This window comes from Onychomys torridus, chromosome 6, assembly GCF_903995425.1.
Source record: "Onychomys torridus chromosome 6, mOncTor1.1, whole genome shotgun sequence".
Classification (NCBI taxonomy): Eukaryota; Metazoa; Chordata; class Mammalia; order Rodentia; family Cricetidae; genus Onychomys; species Onychomys torridus.
Genome location: NC_050448.1, coordinates 67,324,154 through 67,348,075, shown reverse-complemented (window position 1 = coordinate 67,348,075; position 23,922 = coordinate 67,324,154). Strand labels below are relative to the sequence as shown.

General features: G+C 44.0%; 1 protein-coding gene across 4 annotated transcripts in view; it reads right to left on the bottom strand.

Moving 5' to 3' along the window:
* Nucleotides 1–3,984: 3,984 nt before the first annotated feature.
* Nucleotides 3,985–23,922, bottom strand: part of Gatad2b (GATA zinc finger domain containing 2B) — an 81,255-nt gene continuing 61,317 nt past the window's right edge. Inside the window, exons 3-11 of one of the 4 annotated variants that reach the window (XM_036190120.1) lie at nucleotides 20,805–20,934; nucleotides 20,020–20,151; nucleotides 18,537–18,668; nucleotides 16,875–17,045; nucleotides 15,809–16,124; nucleotides 12,286–12,488; nucleotides 10,610–10,720; nucleotides 10,351–10,468; nucleotides 3,985–9,082 (exon numbers count right to left, since the gene is read on the bottom strand). In XM_036190120.1, the coding sequence (XP_036046013.1) occupies nucleotides 8,949–9,082; nucleotides 10,351–10,468; nucleotides 10,610–10,720; nucleotides 12,286–12,488; nucleotides 15,809–16,124; nucleotides 16,875–17,045; nucleotides 18,537–18,668; nucleotides 20,020–20,151; nucleotides 20,805–20,934 (1,447 nt within the window). In that variant the 3' untranslated portion in view covers nucleotides 3,985–8,948. The remainder of the gene's footprint in view (nucleotides 9,083–10,350; nucleotides 10,469–10,609; nucleotides 10,721–12,285; nucleotides 12,489–15,808; nucleotides 16,125–16,874; nucleotides 17,046–18,536; nucleotides 18,669–20,019; nucleotides 20,152–20,804; nucleotides 20,935–23,922) is intronic. The other 3 variants (XM_036190122.1, XM_036190123.1, XM_036190124.1) reach the window with 3 other exon arrangements.

The window sequence follows — 23,922 nt, the reverse complement described above, 5'->3', positions numbered from 1 at the left end:
TCTCGTGTAGCTCTGGAGCCTGTCCTGGACCTCGCTCTGTACATAGGCGATTCGCCTGGCTCTGTCTCGGTGCTGGGGTTAAAGGTGTGTAGCATCACCACCCGGCCGCTTCTAGACTCTTGATAGGTTTCTGGGAGTGTTCCAGGAGATTGCCTCTGTATGCACTCTCTCAGGATCCTCACTGCTCTTCAGGTCTGCAGACTAATTGGAGTCTCTCTCCTCCTCTGCTCTAGCAGAGTCCTTCTCTGCTTTCCTCAGAGACCTGGACAGACCAGCCAGGGGATCAGGAGGGGTCTAAGTTCCCTTATGGAGCTGGGGCATGTGGCTAGGGAGAGAGGTTACTGAGATTGCCAAGCTGGTCTCTAAGAGGATGTGAGCAAAGGCAAACTTGAGGATGTCTTTGACCTGGAGGTGGCCACAGCCTATAACCCCCATTCAAGGGCTCATTCCGCCAAAGTTGCCACCCAGGACTCCAGCCCCATCCCAGTCTCCAGCATTGGTAGCTGCCCCAGTGCTGCAGAGTCCCTGACTCCAGGTGGGCTGGGGCTGCCATCTATTTTGTCTTTCTCTGTATCCTTGCTACCCTGGGCTTCTCCACCAAAGTGTGCAGTGCCACCTCTGTGCAGGCTGCCTGAGAGCCATCGCCCTGGCTGGGCCACTGTACTGGTGGGTTTTATGTTAACTTGACACAAGCTATAATCCTGAGAGGAGGGGCCTTAGTTAAGAAAATGCCCCCGTTAAGACTGGGCTATGCAGCCCCGTAGGGCATGTTCTAATTAGTGATTGTGGGGTAGGTGGTCCTGGGGTCTGTAATAAAGCAGAGTGAGCAAGCCAAGGAGAACAAGACTGTAAGCATCTCTCTGCAGCCTCTGCATCAGCTCCTGCTTCTAGGCCCCTGCCTTGGCTTCCTTCAGTGATGGACTAAGATGTGGAAGTGTAAGTCAAATAAATGCTTCCCCTCCAACTTGCTTTTGGTCAGATGTTTCATCAGAGCAATATGAACCATAACTACGATGCTACCCAAGGTTTCACATTCTTTGTCTCCAGCAGCCAGCTGCCTTTTTTGAGGTCCTTGTTCCTAGCAAGCAGTGGTATTTTCTTCCTCTACACAGACCTAAGTGAATCTCTAATATTGCTTATTTACTTATTTGAAAAGTGCCTTGTTACATTGTCTAGGTTGGCTTTGAACTTCTAGGATGAGGCTCTTCCTGCCTTAGTCTGCGTCGCTGGCTGGGACTACACACATATACTGCAGTGCCTGGTATCCTTCCTTCCTTCCTTCCTTCTTTTTCTTTTTTTTGAGCTGAGGATCGAACTCAGGGCCTTGTGCTTACTAGGCAAGCGCTCTACCACTGAGCTAAATCCCCAACCCCATTCTTGTTTTTCAAGACAGGGTTTCTCTTGTGTAGCCCAGGCTGGCCTCGAACCCAGACATCCAACTACCTCTGCCTCCGGAGTGCTGGGATTAAAGGTGTGTGCCACCACTGTCTCGTTACACACACACACACACACACACACACACACACACACACACACACACACACACGTTTTGCCTGCATGTATGTCTGTGAACCATGTATGCTTGGTATCTATGGAGGTCAAACTGAGGGTATCAGACCCCCCTGGAGTTACAGGCAGTTGTTAGCTACCACATGGGTGCTAGGAATTGAACCATAGCCAGTGCTCTTAACTACTGAGCCATCTCTCCAGCCCAATGTCTTTTTGATTTTAGTGTGTTTTTTCCACACAGGGTTTCTCTGTGTAGCCCCGGAACTCACTCTGTAGACCAGGCTGGCCTCAAACTCAGAAACCCACCTACCCTGCATATGCCACCACTGCCTGGCAGTTTGTTTCTTTTTTTATTTATTCTTTTTTTTTTTTTTTTTTTTGCTTTTTTTGTTTGTTTTTGGAGACACTGTGTATTGGAGACACTGTGTAGCTTTGTGCCTTTCCTGGATCTCACTCGTTAGACCAGGCTGGCCTCGAACTCACAAAGACCCGCCTGCCTCAGCATCCTGAGTGCCGGGATTAAAGCCCTGTGCTACCACTGCCCGGCTGTTTCTTTTCTTTTTTTTTTTTTTTTTTAAGATTTATTATGTATACAGAAGGGGGCGCCAGATCTCATTACAGATGGTTGTGAGCCACCATGTGGTTGCTGGGAATTGAACTCAGGACCTCTGGAAGAGTAGTCAGTGCTCTTAACCTCTGAGCCATCTGTCCAGCCCATCTTTTTTTTATTTTTAAAGATTTGGCTGGGGGTGGTGGTGGCTGGAGACATGGCTCATCCGTTAAGAGCACTAGCTGTTCTTCAAGAGGTCCTGAGTTCAATTCCCAGAAACTACATGGTGACTCTCAACCACCTGTAATGAGATCTGGCGCCCTCTTCTGGCCTGTAGGCACACATGAGGACAAAACACTGTATACATAATAAAAAGATTTGGCTAGGCAGTAGTGGCCCACACCTATAATCCCAGCACTGGGGAGGTAGAGAGTAAGTTGCAGGCCAGCCAGGGATACAAAGAGAAACATTTTTTTTTTTTTTTTGAGCTGAGGACTGAACCCAGGGCCTTGCGCTTGCTAGGCAAGCGCTCTACCACTGAGCTAAACCCCCATCCCCAAGAATTTTTTTTTAAGTGAATGTTTTGCCTGCACATACACACAGGTGCTATGTGCACACCTGTTATTTTTGGGAGTCCATATGGATGCTGGAAATTGAACCCAAGCTCTTAACAAGAGGAGCAAGTGATCTTAACTTCAAGCCATTTCAGCAATCTTTTTAAAAAAAAACAATTTCTTTTTACTTTATGCCCATGGTGTTTTTCCCCACTTGTATCTGTGTGAGAGTGTCAGATTCCCTGGAATTGGAGTTACAGACAGTTGTGAGCTGCTATGTGGGTGCTGAGAATCTGAGCCATCCCATGACTGACTGATGCTTTGTGTTGAGACAGTAGTTCTAGGCCTTTCTGGGGACAATGCATTCTGATTTTTTTTTTTTTTTAAAGTTATTTATTATGTATACAGTGTTCTGCCTGCACACCAGAAGAGGGCACCAGATCTCATTATAGGTGGTTGTGAGCCATCATGTGGTTGCTGGGAATTGAACTCAGGACCTTTGGAAGAGCAGCCAGTGCTCTTAACCTCTGAGCCATCTCTCCAGGTTCCCCCCCACCCCCCCCCCCCACTTAAGGTTTAGTGTGAACCTCTGTCCAGAGAAACAAGCTCTACTCTACTAAGACCAACTCAAGTGTGTGAGGGGTAGGGTGTATATATATGTGCCAAGCTTGACTCCTGCTCCTAATACCTTTGGACTCTTAAGTTATCTGATAAGCCATGTAGTAGCGGTGGTGGCGCACACCTTTAATCCCAGCACTCGGGAGGCGGAGGCAGAGGCAGGTGGATCTTTGTGAGTTCAAGGCCAGCCTAGGACAGGCTCCAAAGCTACACAGAGAAGCTGTATCCCAAAACAAAAGTCATCAGATAGTTGAATAGTTGAAGTAGGGTACTAGAGGTGGAGAGGAACAGCAGAAGTAGGTAAGGTCTTTAATAGTAGGAGCCGACTGTAGGAGCACAAACCATAACTCATGCATCAATACTCCTCAGATTCTCCCACCATAGCCACAACTAAAGCACAAGCCACAGGAAAGCTTAGAAACCATTCCTTTCTTTATTAAACATAGCTTGCAAGTGATAAATATTACAAAGTTTTTTCTTTTAATCCTTTCTCCAAAAATTAGCTTATTATTTGAATCTTCACTGCTGAAATGCTCAGCAGTCTCTGAAACAGATGGGAGTGTATTTACCTTTTGAAAACCAGTTCCTATTGGTCTTAGTTTTTCCATTTTATTTCCCAAACACAATGCAGAAAATTAGAATGAGTTATTAAAAAAGAAAAAAAGGAAAAAAAGGAAACTTAAAAGAGAGTTGTGCAAAAGGGTCTTGTTCCCCTCCCACCCACCCTACTCAGGGAAGGCCGTTGCCCATCCCACCTCCCTGCTCCCCACCACCCACCCCAATCTATCCTCCACCTTCACCAAGGCCTCACCCATCAACCTATGCTCTCTCCAGGCTTTGGAGTCAATAATTTAAGAGAGTAAAAACACTCAGCCCAGGAAATGAGGGAGTAAATTGGGCCTCTGAAGGAGACAGACTGAACAGTTGCCTTTGGGGTTCAGATGAGATCCGAGGGAAGGAAAGACGTGGGCTACATCTGAGCTCTCCTTGTCGCCAAGATGAGGGAAATTCCACATCCTATAGCAACTAGATTACCAACCTGGTGGGCATTCATTGGTTAACCATCCTTAAGGACTCTGTGATTGTGAGGTGAGGCTTGGAGCCTGGTCCCTGTCATGACATGGCTAGAAGCACAAGGGCCAAGATGTTACTGGCTTAACATCCTACACATCACTGCCACCTCTCCTAGATTAATATTGAAGCAAGGGACTGGCAATTTCCCAAGGACACTGTCAATGTAAGTAATACTAACAAGTCACTCTTCACTTCCTCCCTGGTTTTTCAGCCCAGCACTCCCTTCCCCTCAGGGTGCTTTGTTTTTTGGCAGATGGGGAAAGAATTGAGGAATTTTAAGCATGGAGACCAGTGGTTTCCTCTCTCACATCACAGGCTGAAGACACTGAGCTCCAAAGATCACACAGCAAGTCAGTAGGCCCAGATATCCACACTGTGCCTGTGTCCTGGATTCTTACTTTCTACAATGCTAGCCCTGGAGCCCTGTAATTCCCAGGGGCCAGCCTCACCTCAATCCACACAGCCTAGAATGGTGCAGGTAATTTTCTTAGGATAACTAAAATCCTTCCTTTTTACTATTTCCTGACAATCCACCCTTTCAGAGGTCCATGAGGTTCTTTTTCTGAAGGGTGGGGAAATCCCTTGCATAAGAAAGCTTTGACACTGGATTTTGTTATATAGGTATATTGTATATATGCTGATGCAATCAGAGGGGAAAACAGTGCAAATACAATTACAATTCATAATAATACTTGGTTTCGATGCCCCCAGGAACTGCCCCATTCCTCGGCTACCTCCCAACCTCCAGCACTTCCCCACAGTATCAACCTAATGCTGGGGGTAGGAAGAGTGGGCAGGTTAGGGTAGGGAGTGGGCTCTGCCAAGGCAGTGCTGGTGACCTGGAGGGATTACTCCAGGGTGGGGAGGGCAAGGCACAAATTAGGGGTGGGTGGTGGGGGAGGTGGATCTTTAAGGAGGGATGGGGTTGAGCAGCTGCCAGCCTCAGTGTGCTGGGCCCGGCCCACTCCTCTGCCCACCCTCCACAGCCCTGCCTCCCTACCCCTCCCCTTCCCCAGAAACCCTTTTGCACGGATCATACACAAACGGGCACATTACAAAATGACATAACACAGTTTCACAATATCCATGGCTAGGGCTTTTTTTTTTTTCTCTTTTTCGTTTTTTTTTTTTTTTTCTACACAATGTACAATTCCTTTTAAATGGATCAAGAAATAGCTTATATACACGAATGAGTCCTTGTTATAACATCTCGGCAGCAAATATCATAAGCTAATGAAGATCTTGATGGAAAGGAAAGGAGCCTAGGATGAGTGGGGGGAGGGGCTGTGGAAAGAAGGGTTATGCCTTCTAGAAAAAAGGGAGAAATGGGAATGGTTTAGGGAAAGGAACAAAAGTAAAATATCAAGAAGCATCTTTACAAAGCAGTTCTATAGCTAATTCCTTTTAAAGGGGCAAGGAAAGGTAACCAAGGCAGGAAAACATTTATCTTGGTGTCTTTAAAAAGAAATGTCTACCATACATATATCCCAAAATGCAGGAAAAATACTTATTCAGCGATGGAGGGAGTTCAGATGCTATGGTCAGTGACAAAATAAAACTGACAAATAAGGACCTCTGTCTCCTAATTTTACCCCCAGCCTTGCCACTAATCCATCCATTTCAGGTTTCTACAGAGTAGGACACCATCCATGAATGACTAGTTTGAGTGCCTCAGAGTCTAGAGGAAGCCAGAGTGTACTGGTTGGATCCTCACTCTCCTGACACTGAGAATCATAGTCCAAAGGTAAAGGACAGCTGACCTCAGGGCCTTTCCTCCTCTCCTTAGGGCATGAGGGTTAGTGTCTAAGGGCCCATGGCCTGAGGAGGAGAGTTTAAAAAAAAAAGGCTTGGAAGGACACAAGGCAATCAATGATGTAAAGTGTAGAGGCTTGAAGAAAGGGGGCCGGGGCAGGAGTGAGGAGGAGATGGAAGGCTAACACTTTACCATGATTAAGAAAGATTTCACCCTCTCACTAATCCCTGGAAGGACATGAAGATGGGCAAGAGAGGAGGAACCAAACCTCAGCAACTGAGCAAAGGGCCACAGAGCTAGACTAGTCAATAAGCAGCTTCTATGTGATTGGCCCTGAAGGGAAAAGCAGGAAGATCCACCCTCTCCCTATGGCCTCAGCACCTCAACAGGCACTGTACTCTGGGCTCTCCTTCCCCACCACCCCCATTTCTATACATCTTACTTCCAAACCTTATTCAAAGTGGCCTGGCTTCCAGGGAGAGAACCTAGCTCAGGGCAGGGACAGGCCCCAGCTGGACAGTATTGCACATTCTCTGTTCCTTTTAATCTCAACTGACAAACGTGGGCACCTTGTACCTCTGAGCACCTCTGAGCTGGGGGTCAGGGAGACTTAACAGAAATGGCACTTCATCATGGGGTAGGGAGAGAGGTTAGACAGACATGCCACAAGGCAAGATGACTGCTAAGAAAAACATTTAAAAAATGGAGGAAAAAAAATCTTCCCATTTTGTGGAAGAGAGAAACAAAATCAATTTATCCAGTGCTTTCAAAGCACAGAGGGCAAAGAAAAGATGTAAGAATATATCTTTATATATATATATATGTATATAATTTTAAAATAATCCCAGACCCAGCTCCATTAGCCCCCCCTCCCTCCCCACCACTTACAGTCAGGGGCACCACATTCCCCAGAAAAATACTCGAAATGACCCGCTCAAACTACTTGTTACTAGCATCTAGCTTCCAGGTCACTTCACCACTTGGGGAGCCCAGACACAGCTGTATCTCTGCTCCTTTATTAAGTGCTCAACGAATTTGAAGGAAAGAGAAGAAAGAAAGAAGCCAGGAAGGCCCGTAGGGCCAGTATAATCACCCACAGTGGCACTGGAGTATGGGAAAGAGAGACCAGAGTAGGGACTTGAGCGTGATTTCAGCTTCTTTCCCTACCCTACCCCCAATGTTATGGGAAAGGTGTGCAGTATGTGTGTGTGAATAATTTTAAAAGTGCCTTCTTACTTTAAAAAAATTATTTAGTTTTTAAAAATAAAAATGAGGGGATTTCCTCAGGTGGCTATCAAGGGTAAAGTGTCACACAACTCCTCACAGATCCGCTCAGAGTGTCCCCAGTGCACTCTGATGGCTTCTAGAGCTGTAGAGGCAGGCGCAGCACACTCTGAGGAGAGCAGAGACCCTTCATTTTCAGGCTTCTCTTACCTCAAAAACAGTTTGGTCCCCTCCTCCTTGCCACAGTGTGGGCAAACAGGATGCTTACCTCCCTAACCCCAGAACAGCAACATTGCACAATTCAATTCATTCTCTACATTAGTAGCGCCTAAGAAAAAAAAATTTAAAAAAAATGGCAAAATTAATAAATTTGGGAGCTTGGGGAAGACAATACTTGTATAGCTGAGGTCCATGGCTAGTTTGACAAGAGTTGCTTGGCTCTGAGGAGTTGGATCTATGGTCAGCACAGCAGAGGGGGAGCAGAGCGCCAACCTGATTAGGGATCTATACCCCTATCTCTCAGCACTCACGAGGGGATAGGGACAGAAAAACTGGAGGATCTTGACTGCTGGGAGAACCTCTTCCTCCTCTCTGTCTAGGCTCTCCTTCTGTCACGTGACTCACTCACACCTATTCCAGTTTCTAGGACCCCAGGCACCTGCTGCCTGGAAACAGCCATTCCTCTGGGACCACAGTTAGAAGGAAGATTAACATTTGTTAAGAGGGTATGAACATGTGATGGGAGACAACTTTTACAAAGAAACAAGGTGAACAGTCTTGGGATGGTTGGCCTGGAACAGATGTCTGTGTCCTCACTGGGGTCAGGAGACCAATCTTATTCCCCCAGCAACTAAAGGCCAGGACCTGGTCACAGTCCTCTTTGGGACACTATTAAACTTATGTCACACCTCTTCCCCATCTCCCTACAGGTAGTTTTTGTTTTAAGCTTCTTCCTCCAAGCTCTTTTCCTTATTCTTAAAGAGCCCGACTTCATTACTAAAACATTGTCTCCACAACTGTCCAGATCCTGACCAACCATAGCTGGGATGCTGTTCCTACTTGCTCGATGATGCCCATTCCACAACTCAGGTTAAGTGCATTCAAAATCTCTGTCCCTAACATTCTCAGTTATGTCCTACTTGGTAGCTGAGGATCCATTGCAATCTGCATGTGATCATTGAACTGGTATATCATTTGTATTTTTTCTTAAAAAAGAGGGAGTATTAGCAGAAAGGAGGCAGGGAAGAAAAGAAAACAGAAGATGGGGGTGTTAACCGTGCACAGAACAAAGGGAAGACACACAATATAATAAAAATGATAATAATTATAGCATAAACAAACTTTAGAAACACACATCAAAGGGCTTAGATTCTCCCCAGGACCTCATTCTGACCTCTATCAGAGGCAAAGATCCACCTCACTGTTAAAGGAAATCGAGAGAGAAGACAGAGCAGCAGGAGAACAGATCGCAGCAGTGTGAAATAAAGGGAGGTGGCAGGGCAGGGCGTGTGTTTTCTTGTTGATGTCTATTTTTGTCTTCTGTTTTTTCGGTTTTGCTTTCCGTGTATGGTAGGCACCAGTACAGGCACTGCATGCGACGGAAGTTGGGGGCAATAGGAGAAATGGGTAAAGGATTCAAGGATGGGCAGTATAAGTGGAACAGGCGTTATTTCTGTCCACTGATGGACTGAGATATAGACCGGGGAGGGATCATGTCTAAAAGGTATTCACGCTGCCGGTCTGCCAAACTGGGGGCTTTATGTCCTCCGATGCCAGTGTTCAAATATGCAATGTTGACACCTAGATTCAGGAGACAAAAGAAGAGGACAGGTATTAAGAAATAATACTGCCTTCTGTCCTATCCAAATGCAGAGTAAGAGATGGGGAGGAAACACCTGCAATTGCCTACACTTGTGCAGCCTCAGCTAGCTTTGTTTCAGCAGCAGCTACACTCTAACTCCCAAGCTTCAGGGAAAGAGTTCCTCCAGAAATGTCAGCCCTCCCAGGAACAATGAACAGTCTTTACAGTACACTATAAAAGAAAAAGGCTAAACAGCGATGAGAGGAAAATGACTGAACGACAAGAAAGAATCAACGATCTGCTCTGATTTGGGGACCACTGAGTGTGGAGAAGAATCCTAGATCATTCATGCTGGACAGCAGACCCTGCTGTTTTAGCCAGCAGAAATAAAAACTCGCATGCCCAATGGAAAGCACATCAGAATTCAATTTACACTTGTGGGGACCCTACTGTTTTCACCACCAAAGTCCTAGCGCACTCACATGACTTAGTAAAAACTCATTTGCAGAACACCAAGAGTAGTTATGCCCTAAGGAGAAAACAGAAAACAAAAAATAACGGGCCTAAAGGGGCTGCTAAAGAATTGTACATAGGGGCTAGAGATAGCTCAGCAATTAAGAGCATTGGCTGCTTTTTCAGAGGACCAAAGTTTGATTCCCATATGATGGCTCAGAACTGTCTGTAACTGCAGTTCTAGACCATCAGATACCCTATTGTGGCCGTAATGGGCACCAGGTATGCAAGCGGTACATAGACATACATGCAGGTGAAATACTCATATATACTAAAAACAAAAGAACTGTACTCTAGACAGAAAGCTCAGTCAGTAAATTCAAGTATGAATGAGGATCTGAGCTTGATCTCCAGCAGCCACATAAAAAGCTGGGTTTGGTGGTGCATGCTTATAATCCTAGCAATGGAAGGCAGATCTCTGGAGCTTGTTGGCCAGCCAACCTACTCCATGAGCTGGAGGCCAATAAGAGACCCTATCTCAAAAAAACAAATGGATAGTGCCTGAGGAGTGACGCTCGGATTGACTTCTAACCTCTATACATGCACCCATACTCACACACGTCTTCCTATACACAAAACGAACTGTGCCCTCAAGCTAGGTGGCACGTGCCTGTAACTATCACTTGGAGTAGGGAGAGGCAGAGTAGGACAGCCTTGGTTACACAGCAAGCTCAGAGCCAGCCTGAGCTATATAGATCCTTAGAACAAAGACTTGTCAAACCTGTGAGGAAGTTCTGAAACCAATCCATCTTACCTGGCATACCAAGGAGGCCACCTGGCACAGACAGCTGGGGTGCCTGTGCGAAGTTTGAAAGCATGGAGCGGGCAGATGTGGGCATACCACGCTGGAGGCTGCTCTGGGGCTGTGGGGCCTGAAACAAGGGGACAGCTGATGAAACCTTGCCATTACAGAAGTTCAAATAGAAGAAAAATGCACGGACGTAAAGAGAGCAGAACCGTCTCCTGCAGAAGTGCAGCCCCAAGAGCAAGCAGGGTTGGGGACAGTTCCTCACCTGCCGAAGCGTATGATGTCTCATGATGGTCTCCTGTTTACTGACACTGGAGACAGCTGGGGCTGTAGGAGGGGAGAGTGCTGCCTGCTGCTGTAATCGCTGTTCAATTTCCTGTCGGGAGTTATGGAGATGAGATTGGACAAGATAGCACCTACATTTTCTAACTAGAAAACAGAGGGTCTTATTTCTGTAATGATGCCAGCTAGTTTCAATAATAAGGAAAAGGCAAAGTATGGTGAGATGGCTATACTGAGATCTCCAGGTACAAATAGCCAACATGTTTTTTTTTGAATAAAAGCATTCCCTTCTCTTTAGAAAGCTGGTTCTCATGAGGATAACTGGAGGATGATGGATGGTAATGTAATTAAAGCTAATGAATCATTGAAGTCCTATTTATCTTTCATTCATTCATTCATTCATTCATTCATTCATTCATTCATTGTTTTTCGAGACAGTGTTTCTCTGTATAGTTTTGTGCCTTTCCTGGAACTCGCTTTGGAGATCAGGCTGGCCTCGAACTCACAGAGATCTGCCTGCCTCTGCCTCCCAAGTGCTGGGATTAAAGGCGTGCACCACCACCGCCTGGCTTAATTTTTTTTTTTTTTTTTTTTAAGAGACTCATTCATGTCTGCACATAACTACCATGCGGTGCTGGAGATCAAAACTAGAGCCTCAGATATGGAAGCAGGTGCTCTACCATTAAACAAGGACCTTAGTTTCGATTCCTGCTTATCTATTTTCCACAAGGCTCATGGTGCTACCTACCTAAGGACTCTGATGGTTAGTGGAGTGGGAAATGGGCAGAGAAAAGGATCTGAGCGTCTTAACACATCCTTCCCTTTGAGGAAACTCATTCTACAGCTAGCATCACGGAATGTTCACACACTTCCATTACCACTGAGCTTCCCTGAGCTACCTGACCCTATTCTTTCCTTTGTCATTTAACTACAGCAAATTCCTCAAAGCAACATTCATTTCTTTGACAAGAAAATCAAGTGGAGAATAGAGGGTCTGGATGTTGTAGGCATGCCAGTAGTCCCTGCTCCCAAGAGGCAAAGATGGGAGGAACGTGAGTTCCAGGCCATTCAGAGCTAATGGTGAGACTTTCTCAGAGCTGTGGAAAAGTCAAGTTTCAAGCCTCGACTTTTTTAGTCCCTCTGCTGGGACTAAAGGCACGTGTCTTCATACGTGGCAGGAAAGGTGTGCTTTCTGTTACTGTTGTTTTGAAAGACTTCCCCAACCCCCACCCCGTCTCTGTATAGCTCTGGCTGTCCTGAAACGCACTGTATAGACCAGACTATCTAGAGAGATCTGTCTGTTTCTGCCTCCAAGTGTTGGGATTAAAGGCACACCTGGCTTTTATTTTATTTTTTAAAGAAACCTAGGTTTCCAGACCCAGAGGTCTATGGTAACCAAATGGGTACCATCCAAAGAAGCAACACCCCCCCCCCCCCCACCCCATTTTTTTCCAAGACAAGGTTTCAGTGAAACAGTCCTGGCTATCCTGGAACTCACTCTGTAGATCAGGCTGGCTTCGAACTCAGAGATCTGTCTGCCTCTGCCCACTGAGTGTTGGGATTAAAGGCGTGCACCACCACTGCCTGGCTAGAAGCAACAACCTTTTGGGAAAAGCAAGCCTGCTCAGATGACTGTGAAGTAGGAGCCAGAATCCTTACCTGTTCTTGCTGTAGGGCTTTAACAAAAGCATTTTTCAGCCGGTTGGTGTGTTCAGCTTTGAGAGCCTTTTTCTGGTTGGAAGTCATACACTGCTCACAGAGGATCTTACCATTCTTTTCTTGCTTCCAGTGAGGGGTAAAATCTGTGCGGCACTGGGCACATACAAAGGGTTCGACCCTCAGAAGTGAGGCACAGTTTTTGCCTAGACACCAATAAAAAGAACAATTAATGGTGTCACGCCTCCCACCTCTTCTGCTTCTTCTCATTTCAGTTTCTTTCCCACAAGTTAACTGTTCACTCAAGAGACTATACACAGGGTCAGTGAGATGACTCTGATCACACAAGTCCTTCCTGGGCAATCCTAAAGGAACTGAGTTCCATCTCTGAAATCCATGTAAAGGAGGAAGCAAAGAAATGATCTCATAAAGCGATCTCTGGCCTCCCACTGTGTTCCTTGTCACCCTCCACACCATTCTCTTTTCTCCCCACCAACAAAATTTTTAAAAAAAGAAAAAAAAAATTTAAACAAGAAACTATACAAAAATAAACAAACCAAAACAATTCAGGGTACTGGAGTTCAGCAGTTAAAACACTGTGTTGCCCTTCCAGAGGACTGGAGTGTGGCTCTCTGCACCCATACAGCTCACAACCACCTGTGAACTCCAGAGACTGATGCACTCTTCTGAAGTGAGGGCACAAGGCATCAAAATTAAATAAATGAATCTAAAACTTACTTACTGCCTTGTTGAGACAGGGTCTCACTACGTAGCTCAGGCTGTCCTAGAACTCAGTATATAGACCATGCTGGTCTCAAACTCACGAGATTTGCCTTCTTAGTCCTGGGATTAAAAGCATGCACCACCACGCCAAGCCTTCATTGTTTCCCCCAATACAATTTAATAAATACTTCAGCTTGACTAGTTGGGAGGCTAGGGAAGGAGGCCCCTGAGCTTGAGGTGAGGCTGGGCTACAGAGTAAGGCTGAGCTCTACCTGGCTACACTGCATACTCTTGTTACAAAAACCTCATAATAATAAATTCAGAATCAAAAGGCTCCAATTCACAGTGCCTTCTGCTTAATTTATTTTAGTTTTCTGAGACAGGGTTTCTCTATGTACTCCTGGCTGTCCTGGAATGTCCTCTGTAGACCAGGCTAGCTATGAACTCAAGAGATCTGCCTGCCTCTGCCTCCTGTGTTCTAGGATTAAAGGTGTGCACCACAACTACTCAGCTGCTTTTGGTTTCTTTTCTTTTTTTAAGATTTATTTATTTACTGTGTATACAGTATTCTGCCTGCATATATCCCTGTAGGCCAGAAGAGAGCACCAGATCTCATTGCAGATGGTTGTGAGACACCATGTGGTTGCTGGGAATTGAACTCAGGACCTCTGGAAGAGCAGTCAGTGCTCTTAACCGCTGAGCCATCTCTCCAGCCCTGCTTTCAGTTTCTTAATATCACTATATACTAACTTTCCCTTTACAAATATACAGATTTACAACACTCAGGCTCTAAATAAATATTTACTTTGTGAAGACTTTTTTGAGACAAGGCTTCACATTGTAGCTTAGGCAGGCCGAGAACTCATGGCAACACTTTGCCTCAGTATTCCAAATGGTGGAATTATAGGCATAAGTCACCTTACCTGGCTGAAATTAAAGCACTCTGATCTGTTTACAGGTAGCGTTTAGTCAGTCCTCTAGGGACTTTCCCATACTGTTTGGAAATTTAAGCTCAATGCCTGTTAGTATCACACTGCATTGTGTGAATGTCTGTCTCAGTATTGGGTTGCAATTTTCATGTGTTGATGCTTGGTTATTTATATTAGTATATACAGTTTTCAAACAGAAGCATTAAAAGGGCAGGGACTGAATATAGTAACTCAGCACCAAGTCACAAAACCCAGACATTCTATTCATCTAAAGAGCAAGTATGTGCCTTTAATAGCAGCACTCTGTGGAAGCCAAGGCTACGCAGATCCCTTGTGAGATCAAGGCCACCTTGGTCTACAATTAGTTCCAGACTAGCCAGAATCATCTGAGACCCTGTTTCAACAAAACAAAACAAAAACGAACAACATGGATTCACTGTCTGTTTCCTGACTGTGGATGTGATGTGACCAGTTGCTTCAAGTTCATGATTGATGCCTTTGACTCGCCTACTATGATGGATTACACTCCCAAAATGTGAGCCAGAACAAACTCTTAAAAAAGGAACTAAACAATATATTGAAGTAAACAAACAGCAACAAAAATATATCGCTCTCCCCCCACCCCAGGGGGATAGGGCTCTTCTATGTATTTCAGGGTGATCTAGAAATTGATTATGTATCTATCTGATGAGGCCCGTGAACTTCTAATTCTCTTACCTCTACCTCCCAGGTTAACAAGTACTCTATCAAGTGAACTACATCTCTAGACTCTATTTTGGTTGAAGACTTACTTCTGCTTTATGTGCATGCGTGTTTTGACATCTATTGACCATAGGTGCTTGATGCCATGCCAGAAGAAGGCATTAGATCTTGAGTTACAGATGGTGGTGAGCTACCATGTGGGTGCTGGGAACTGAACCCAGGTCCTCTGAAAGAGTAGCCAGTGTTCTTAGCTACTGAGCCATCTCTTTAGCCCTCTTTTTTAAGATATTGCTCCCCAATAGCTTGTATAACTAAGTGATGGGAGATGGTTTGGCAGTAATAATGGAGCAGATTTAATTTATTTAGAGACAAAGTCTCATCATATAACCTCTGTGGGACCTCAAACTTGAACTCGTCCAGTCTCAGCCTCCAGAATACTAGTTACCTGTATGTACCTCCAACTTTCACCATCTGGCTATGTATGCACTTTTTAAATTTTGGTTTTTCAAGACAGGGTTTCTCTGTGTAGTTTTTGGTGCCTGTCCTGGATCTCGCTCTGTAGACCAGGCTGGCCTCAAACTCAGAGATCCCCCTGGCTCTGCCTCCTGAGTGCTGGGATTAAAGGCATGCGCCACCACTGCCGGGCCCAACTTTCTTTTTGAGACAGGCTCTTGCTATGTTGCTCAGGCTAGTCTCAAACTCTCAGTAATCTCCACTTCAGTCTCAGTGCTGGGGGCTATATACATGTTCTGCTATACCCAGTTTAGGAGTACTAAATACATTAAAAAATTTCAAGACAGGGTCTCAGTCTGTAGCCTAAGCTGGCTTTCACTTTATTGTGTAGCCCAGGCTGGCCTTGGACATGGAGCAAGTCCTCCTGCATCCCCCTACAAAGTGGTGGGATTATGAGCAATGAGCTATTAGGCCTGGATTAAGAGCAGTTTTTTGTTTTTTTATTTTGAGACAAGTTTCTCTGTGTAGCCCTGGCTGTGCTGGAACTCACTCTGTAAACCAGGCTGGCCTGTGTCTCCTAAGTGCTGGAATTAAAGGTATGGGCCACTACCACCTGGCTTTAAGAGCAGTTATTTAATACTGTACATTTCCCTGTAATAATTCTCTGCCAGAGGCTTGGCAACCCCTTGCTTAGAGACTTAACTAGAAGGAAGTGTTACCTTGGCTGTCAATGACACTCTGTACGACTTCTTCCAAGCCTACCATGTAGATGAACTCGCTATTGGCTGCACTAGGCAGGAAGTGAAGCAAGGGAGCAGGAGGTTTTGGAGGTGGTATCTCCAGGAGCGTCTTTTCCAGCTGTTTTCGAAGAGCCAATTTGGCTGCAGCCTGTGAGTTGGCAGCATCACTCATGGCACTGGGGCTAGGAAGTGGTGAGGACACTCTGTTCACAGTCCCTGGCTGGATATGGGAGGCGAGGTTCATATAGATGGCAGAGGATGTTGTGCGCTGACAGGGAACAGAAGAACTTGACTGCTGAAAGGGAACAGGGGACAGGTGGCTGGTAAGTGCAAGAAGACCAATTCTTGACTTTTAATAAAGGATACTGTATGATCCTAGTCTGGACTGCTTAGCTTCTTCCAAATAGGAAACATTCAACTCATTACTGAAAGATAACCCTGGCACATAAGAAAAAAAAAAGATGGTACCTATAAGCTAAAGCCGGTTGAAAAAGAAGAGATCAGGGATGCTTTCTGTCATGTACCTATGGTTTATCACATACATATCTCCATCTCCTTTTCTTTTTCAGACATGCATTTTTTTTGAGAACTTCCTTCATACATGAGTACTGTATTTATGCCATTTCCATCCCATTCTCACCCCTAGATTAAGATCTCTTTATTGAGCCGGGTGATGGTGCACGCCTCTGATCCCAGCACTGGGGAGTCAGGGGCAGGCGGATCTCTGTGAGTTCAAGGCCAGCCTGGGCTAAAGAGTGAGTTCCAGGAAAGACACAAAGCTACATAGAGAAACTCTGTCTCTTTCTTAAGGCCTATTTTAGCTAATTTACCTCTACTATGTGTGTATTTTTTATCTTTATTAAGAAATTTTTTATTCTCTACCACCATTTTTGTAAAATTCCTTAAAGTATCCATTTGGAGAATATTCTCTATTCAAATCACTCTTTTGTCCTAGTTTCTCTATATACAAAAACTTAAAACCTGTGGCTCTTTTGATAAGAAAAGCAAAGGATTTTTCTGTTTCTATACCAGAGCTCGCTCTTACTGGTTGGTAACTGATGGCGGGATTCATGTTAGGTGTTGTGGTGCGTACAATGCCAGGTTTTGGTGGCCCCCGTTGGCTCTGAAGTTGGGCTGGATTTGGTGCAATAACACGTTGAGACATCAACATGTGTGGAAGGGTGGTGTTGGTTGCTGAACGGATGACACTGTGACCCTATAAGGGAAGAATAGGAAAAGAACTCACAGATAGCATTAATACCCACAAAATGCAAAATGAAAACAATGCTTATAATGGACAGCAAGCAGAACCATGGGAACACACATTTGATAATTTCATCTAACAATCAATGGGATAAATCTGCCATTACTCTAGTTAAAAACTTTTTTTTTTTAAAGATTTACTTATTTTCATTTCATGTGGATGAATTTTACCTGCATGTATGTGTGTGCACTGTTGAGGTCAGAAGAGGATGCCAGATTCCCTACAACTACACTTACAGACAGTTGTAAGCCACCATGTGGGTGGCAGGAACAGGTCCTCGGCAAGATTACGAAGTGCTCTGAATCTCTGATGCCTCTCTCTGGGCCCTCTATCATTACTCTTAATGCTGATTAGTGGCTAGAAAGTCCTTGCCTTTTAAAAAATATTTTACTTTTTAAAAATGTGTATGAGTGCTTTGCCTACATGTATTGTCTATGCACCATATGCATACCTAGTGCCCTTGGAGACCAGAAGAGGTCTTGAGATTGGAGTTACAGAAAGAAGTAAGCCTCTTGTGGGTACTAGTAATTAAATTCAGGTCTTATGAAAGAACAGCTTGTACTCTTAACCATTAAGCCATCTTCAATTTTTCTTTCTTCTTCTTCTTTAAAAGATTTATTATTGCTGGGCGGTGGTAGCACACACCTTTAATCCCAGCACTCGGGAGGCAGAGCCAGGCGGATCTCTGTGAGTTCGAGGCCAGCCTGGTCTACAGAGTGAGTTCCAGGAAAGGAAAGGTGCAAAGCTAAACAGGGAAACCCTGTCTCGAAAAACAAACAAACAAAAAACCAAACAAGGGTTGGGGATTTAGCTCAGTGGTAGAGCGCTGGCCTACCTGGGTTCCGTCCTCAGCTCAAAAAACAAACAAACAAAAACAAACAAACAAACAAAAACCAAAACAAAATAAACCCAAACAAACAAAAAGGCAAGCCAGGAACTATGTAGAACAGATTCAGATTCTTCTATAATTTTCACAAAAGACAGGAGAGACAAGTTGTGGTGCTATATTGTGTACCCTAATAAACTTACCTGAGGATGAGAGGACAAAGCCAGCCACTGTATTAAACATACAAGTCAGGCAGTGGTAGCACATGCCTTTAATCCTATCACTCGGGAGGCAGAGATCCATTTAGATCTCTGTGAGTTCAAGGCCACACTGGGCTACATGAGAGAAACAGAGCCAGGCAGTGGACACACATGCCTTTAATCCAGGAAATAATATGGCAGGATGTAGAAAGGTACATAAGGCGTGAGGAAACAGGAGCTCTCTTTCTTGAGATTGAGGATTTCTCGAGGGAAGAACTAGTGGCTGGCTGTTGTGCTTCTCTGATCTTTCAGCTTTCACCCCAATGTCTGGTTCTAGGTTTTCTATTAACAAGAACGTTTAGCAATTTGTGTTACAACAGGGTGCTCCAACATAAGGTCTCACTATGGGTCACATACCTGTAATGTTCTCAAATTTTGAGGTTCAATGCCTTGAGCCCCAGGCCGGGAGGGAAGCTTAGATAAGCCTTGCTGTCCCACATGTGCAGGAGATGGCTGAACAATAGATGCTGCATTCTGTACAACTGGAGTCTGTGAGGAGAAACAGAAAATGAGACTATGAAAAAAAGAAGAAAAAAAGCAACCACTTCCACCAAAACAAACAAACCTAAAAACTCAGAAGTAGAATCCAGTAAAGTTCTAGGCTTTTAAAATTTCTTTGTGTGAGTGTAAAGAACAAATATAATATACTATTGATACAGAGGATGAGAATAATGAAATTAAGGCTTTTTGATTTTTTTTGGGGGGGGAGGGGGGTTGTTCCCTTGAGACTCGGTCTTGTTATGTGTAGCCCAGTCAGACCTGGACCTCGATATGTACACTAGACTAGCCTCAACTTCACAGAGATCCACTCAGCTTTGTCTCCCAAGTGCTAGGATTAAAGGCATGTGTTAACTGCCAGGTGCTCTCTCTTCAGACAGGGTCTCATACAGCAGCTCAACTCATCTATAAAAAGATTAATTTTTTTGTACATGGTTGTTTTGCCTTCATTTATGTGTGTGTACCATGTGTTTACCTGGTGGTACCTGCGGTGTACCTATCAAGGGCTATAAGGCCAGAAGAGGACATCAAGTCCCTTGAAACTACAATAGCTGGTTTTGAGCTGTGATATGGGTGTTGGAAACCAGAGCCAGGTCTTGTACAAGAGCAGGAAGTGCTCTTATCTTAACTGCTGATCCATCTCTCCAGCTCCCTCAACTCCCCTCCCCGACCAGGGTTTCTCTGTGTAATAGTCCTACCTGTCCTGGAACTCACTCTGTAGGCTGGCCTACAGAACTCACAGAGGTCCGCTTGCCTCTGCCTCCGCCGCAGCCACCACCACCACCACCCGGCTCAAACTTATTTTTTCTTTCTTCAAGACAGTGGTTTCTTCTGTGTAGCTCTGGCTGTTCTAAAATTCACTCTGTAGTCTAGGGTAGTCTCAAACTCAGAGATCTGTCTGCCTCTGCCTTCCAAGTGCTGGCGTAACAGACACGTACCACCATGCCCTAAGGTTTTTCTTGATTAATTTCTAAGGTTAAAACAAAAGTACTACTACTTTTTAATATCTCTACTTGTAGAAACTAAAAAAAACTACAGACCCACAGAAGAATGGTCCACAAAGCTGAATCAACCTGGGGTAGCCCAATCTCAAATTAGATGTTTTCTCCCCTTTCTAGAAATACTTTTTTTTAAAGTTTTTTTCTTAAAACAATGATTTATTTATTTTTATTGTCTGTACATTAGTGTTCTGCCTGCATGTACATCTGTGTGAGGGTGTCAGATCCCCTGGACCTGAACAGTTGTGAGCTACCATGTGCGTGTGGGGAATTGAACCTGGGTCCTTTGGAGGAGTAGCCAGTGCTCTTAACCTCTGAGCCATTTCTCCACCCCAAAATACTACCTTTTGGACCACATTCTCTTTCTGTAGTTGACTCTGTCTTAGTTTCTTTAACAGCACCAGACGAGCTTCTTCCAAACGTAGTTCATCCCTCAGTTGCTTGATAAGCTGCTGCCGTTCCTCGATGCCCTTCCCCTAAGGAAACACAAAGATTGTAGGTCAACAACAGCAGCAAGCACCCAGAATCCCTTTCTGCAAGAAATGATCTATATTTCTCTAAAACCTTCATCTATAAGAAGAAGTGAAATGTGACTCTATCTTTGTCATCCTTCAGAGTGGCATTCAGGAGTACTCAAAAAGTTATTTACAGACTATCTCTAAATGCCAATCAGTGTATTCCTGGTGAAACATAAGACGAGTGACAAGAAGGAAACAACATTTTCCTTTAAAATGGCCTCTAAACCTGTAAAAAGCCTATTTGATGTAGATATAATAAACAAGTAAGAATTCTCTATATTCTGAGACTCTGGATAGTGTAAAGGATATTGTTTTACCTAAGGGTTTATTTTATGTGACTCAAATTATGAAGTTCTATTTCATTTTCTAAAGATAAATTATACTGGATATGACATGCAAACTATCTTTTCTGCTCGGCTGAGGCACATTATGGAGAATCATTATGAAGAACTTATCAAGTAGGTGGTTATTTAGATCCAAAAAGCAAATTAAAACAATAATACAAAACCAAACCAGGGAATTAAAGAGAATTTAAGGAACATGACATTAAAAAAAAAAAAAGAAAAAAGAAAAAAAGGAGGAGGAGGAGAACAACTTCCTTTCTCTTTTACCTTAAACATCTCTAGGTTGGCTGCTTTGAGTCTTTCTTCCATCCGGGAGCTGGACCGGGGACTGGAAGCCTCATTATCAGACAAAACAATTATGTCTGGGGAAGGAGTTAGCCTTCCTCGATCAGGCTCACTGGATGAGAAAAGGAAAAGATTACAGTATTTCCAACAGTGACAGTTCCTTAAAAAGTTAAGAAAATGTCTTTACTACAACAAAGAAATCCAAGAGAACTTAGGACTGTCCTGACTCAGCAAGAGAAAGAGATAATTCCCAGAATAAAGACACCAAGATGTAAGTGAGGGCAAAACCTTAGCAAAATACTTTTCTAATCTCAATCTGTCAGGTCTGCTACGCAGACACAAAGATATAAAGGACCCAGGTTCAATTCCTAGCATCACAATAGTCTGTAACTCCAGTCCCAGGGATCTGACATTCTCTTCTGGCCACCATGGGCACTGTATGCACATAGTTCACAGATATCCATGCAAGCAAAACACCCATACACATAAAAATTATAAATAATAAAATGCTCGGTATGATGGCTCACACCTTTAATCCCAACACTCAACATCAGTGAGTTCCAGGTTAGTAGGGCTACATAATGAGCCCTGTCTTAAAAATAAAATTAAAAATTGAGGTAAGTGCTCTAATACTATATTGTAATTATAACTGTTTTCCCTATTATCACATCACTGAGCTGTTATCTAGAGGCCTGGAAAAAGAGCAAATCCATTAGAATCTAGTCATCTACTGATGGACAAAAAGGAAATAGCTCACTCTAACACTAATAACATGGTTCTGGTAAGTGATACTGTATCCTGTCAAGAGTGAGTCATAAAGAAAAGGCATAAGAAGGTGTGGATAATGGCTTCAGAAAATGAGTATTATCAACTCTAAAGCATGCAGTCTCTTAGAGAAGGACTAAACCAAAGACACATTAACCAGAGTATTTAGCACCTTTCCTGAAAAGAAACTATCCAGGAACTACTCTGACATCTAAAATCCTTCAGATGGACTTCTCTGACTTCCAAATCAATTCATTAGATAATCCTTGTTTTTATATTTCTGTAGCCCAAATATAACAGATTCTGAAAAATCTAATTATCTTAGATTCTCAAATCAACAAATGTGTCTTCCACCTCTCCTGATTTTTAAATGTTTGTTTGTGAAACAGAGTCTCATGCAATTGACTGGCCTCAGATCTCCCCACCTCTACTTCCCAAGCACTATGATCTCAAGAATGCAGCACCATGCCTCGCTGAAGTTATTTTTCCCCCTTTCTTTTGTGGTTAGAACTGGGGATAGAACTCAAGGCCTCACAGATACCTAAGAATGCCTTCTATCACTGAGATACAGCTATAGCTTTCTATGATAAAATAGCTGGGAATATATAGGGTTAGGTTGTGATGGCGTGGCTGTAGTCTTTTTTTGTTTTTGTTTTTCTTTTGGTGGTGGTGGGGGGGAAACCTGAGGATTGAACCCAGGGCCTGCTCTACCACTGAGCTTGTTTTTGTTTTTCTTTCTTTCTTTTTAAGATTTGTTTTATTTATTTATTATGTACACAGAAGAGGGTGCCAGATCTCATTACAGATGGTTATGAGCCACCATGTGGGTGCTGGGAATTGAACTCAGGACCTTTGGAAGAGCAGTTGGCACTCTTAACCTCTGAGCCATCTCTCCAGCCCTTGTTTTTGTTTTTCAAGACAGGGTTTCTCTGTGTACCTTTGCACCTTTCCTGGATCTCGCTCTCACAGAGACCAGGCTGGCCTCAAACTCACAAAGATCCGCTGCCTCTGCCTCCCGAGTGCTGGAATTAAAGGGATAGGTCACCACTGCCCGGCAAAAGTGTATGTTATTGGGAATCCAGCCTAGGATCCTATGCATGCTAGGGAAGTAGTCTACCATCAAGTAACATTTCTAGCCCCAAAAAGCTTTTTTTGTTTTTAATTTTAATTTAGTGTTTGTACATACATGTACATATGTGCCAGAGGGCAGATGTGGTCAAAGGACAACCTGGTGGAGTCAGTTCTCTCCTTCCATTGTGGGAGGTCCAGGTCATCAGCTTTGGTTACAAGTGCCTATACCCACTGCACCATCTTGCTGGCCCCTGTGGCTCAGGCTAACCTTGAACTCACAGCGAGCACCTCCTGCTTCTGCTTCCGAGGTGCTAGAACTATAAGCACAGTGCACACTATTCCTGGTGAACAAGGGATCCCTGATGACTGAGACAAGTCTTTACTTTTCTCAACAGGGTAAATCTAAGAAAAACGAACAGGAAGAGAGGGAGTAAAGAAACAACTTCTTTATGGCCTACTCAATGTGTCTGGATGGCACTGCAGCCACAAGTCAGTCAGCAAGCTGAGAATAGAGTTACTGGAAAAAGTGCCACTAGAGGGAGAAAAAGCTTTTAGTTCTCCAGACTAAAAAGACCTAAATAAAGAGTTTGAATCTAATTTTGTGTTCAGGTTTTACTTGTCATTTCTACATTCCTTCATCCTCTCACACTAAGATTGCCATAGGTGAGCAATAATTATGAGGTCTGGAAATTTCCTCCTTGATTCACTAGTGTTTATGTCACCAATCAGCAGCTTTATGAAATTCTAGTCCTGGCTAGGTAAGTATATTCTGGAAGAAGACTGTTTCTAAGGTAAAACATTATTGCTTGCACAAATGATTGCTATGTACTGCTCAATACTAAGTTGGGCAGAAATATTCCTGAATGAACATTTTGGAACTGTGTAACATGATCAGTAACTTATACTAGAAACAACACTAAACAGCGTTTTGTGCTTAGAAACAACCAGACACATATTAGACAGATGGCATAGAGAAGGCAAAGTCCAAATCAAGCTTTCATCCCAGTTTGTTTGTTTTGGTTTCTCCAGACAGTGCTTCTCTGTGTAGCTCTGGCTGTCCTGAACTCACCCTGTAGACCATGCTGGCCTCTAACTCAGAGACCTGCCTGCCCCTGCCTCCCAAATGCTGGGTCTAAAGAGATGTGCCACCACCTCAGATGTCCAACATTTTTTAAATAAGTATTTGAGGCTCGTTTTTTTTGTTTGTTTGTTTGTTTTGTTTTGTTTTTTAAGCTGGGGATCCGCCTGGCTCTGCCTCCCAAGT